Source organism: Cladophialophora immunda, assembly GCF_000835495.1.
Source record: "Cladophialophora immunda strain CBS 83496 unplaced genomic scaffold supercont1.268, whole genome shotgun sequence".
NCBI classification, from domain to species: Eukaryota; Fungi; Ascomycota; class Eurotiomycetes; order Chaetothyriales; family Herpotrichiellaceae; genus Cladophialophora; species Cladophialophora immunda.
Window position 1 is genome coordinate 1 of NW_015622808.1, and position 1095 is coordinate 1095.

General features: G+C 48.7%; 1 protein-coding gene across 1 annotated transcript; it reads left to right on the forward strand.

Annotated features, from left to right (window-relative positions):
- PV07_12874 (uncharacterized protein) lies at positions 1-902 on the forward strand (the record flags this gene model as incomplete). Its single annotated transcript, XM_016400445.1, has 1 exon — positions 1-902. A coding segment is annotated over one exon (792 nt), but the record flags the coding sequence as incomplete, so codon positions are not given.
- Positions 903-1095: the final 193 nt, after the last annotated feature.

Genomic DNA, 1095 nt, shown 5'->3' on the forward strand with positions numbered 1-1095 from the left:
GAGGTATTGAGCCCGATAGTTGGCCAGATCAACGGTTTCGTGGCTATGGCTCAAACAGCGTTGGGCGCAGTTCAACGAAAGCAGGGGAACTATGCCGAAGCACAGAAGAATCTTTTTGAGGGGTGGGAAGGTCGAAAACAAATTTTCAGCATCAATGTCAACGTGTGCCTGGATGCGGCCTTTCAGCTTGCCCTGTTACTCAGGGACAAAGGGGACGGGGCGTCATGCCTGGAACTACTCGAAGAGGTCTCTAGTTCGTCGGTCCTACAACAGGACTTTGAGCGGCACTGCCAGATGGTGCACATTCGTTCTTTGGTCGAACTCGACAATGGGGAATACGACATCCCCAAGTTTGCCCTCCTCAACCTCCTCGATCAGGCCACTGGCAACAACCGAGACAGGAACAATCGGGAATTACTTTGGGTTCGCCTCACGCTTGCCGACGTCATGGAGAAACACGGAGAAGAAAAGGACGCCTTGATGTTGTTCTCAGAGCTTGTTGAGCCTCGAGAAGGAGATGCAACTCAGCTGATTGATGAACCGGAGCCTCCCTCGCAGCTAGGTCTCGCTAGAGATGCACTGAAACTTGTGAGAAAAGCTCAACTGAGCGAGAGTGACAATCTTTTACGATCAAATAACCTTAAATGGGTGCGAGACTCCGACTTCTGGATCCTCGGCGAAGGCGGTCCCGTCACCGACACGGCAGTGATTGCTCCGGTTCGAGAGTCCAAGAGGGAAGTTTCCGAAAGCCCACGAAATATGTCTACAATCTTGAGGATACTCGGCACCTGAGAGTGATAGAGAGTCAAAATAGTTTCAGTCTCGCACCGGGTATGGAATAAAAGGATCTCACGAAAATTGTCCTCGCCTCTAGCCTCTTTGTCGGGAATAAAGTTATTCAGAATAATTCACACTACAGTAATATAGTTTGAAGATTTCGGTGATTCACTCACGAGTCAATATCCTAGGGTATACGTCACTATAATGCTAGATTTAGAGCGTTGAACTTGGGAAATCATTATGTTGATTAAAGGGAGGGTTGATGTGGAATACTTCTCGCCTCCTAGTCGCTCTTCAATAATTAGAGGAAAAGGG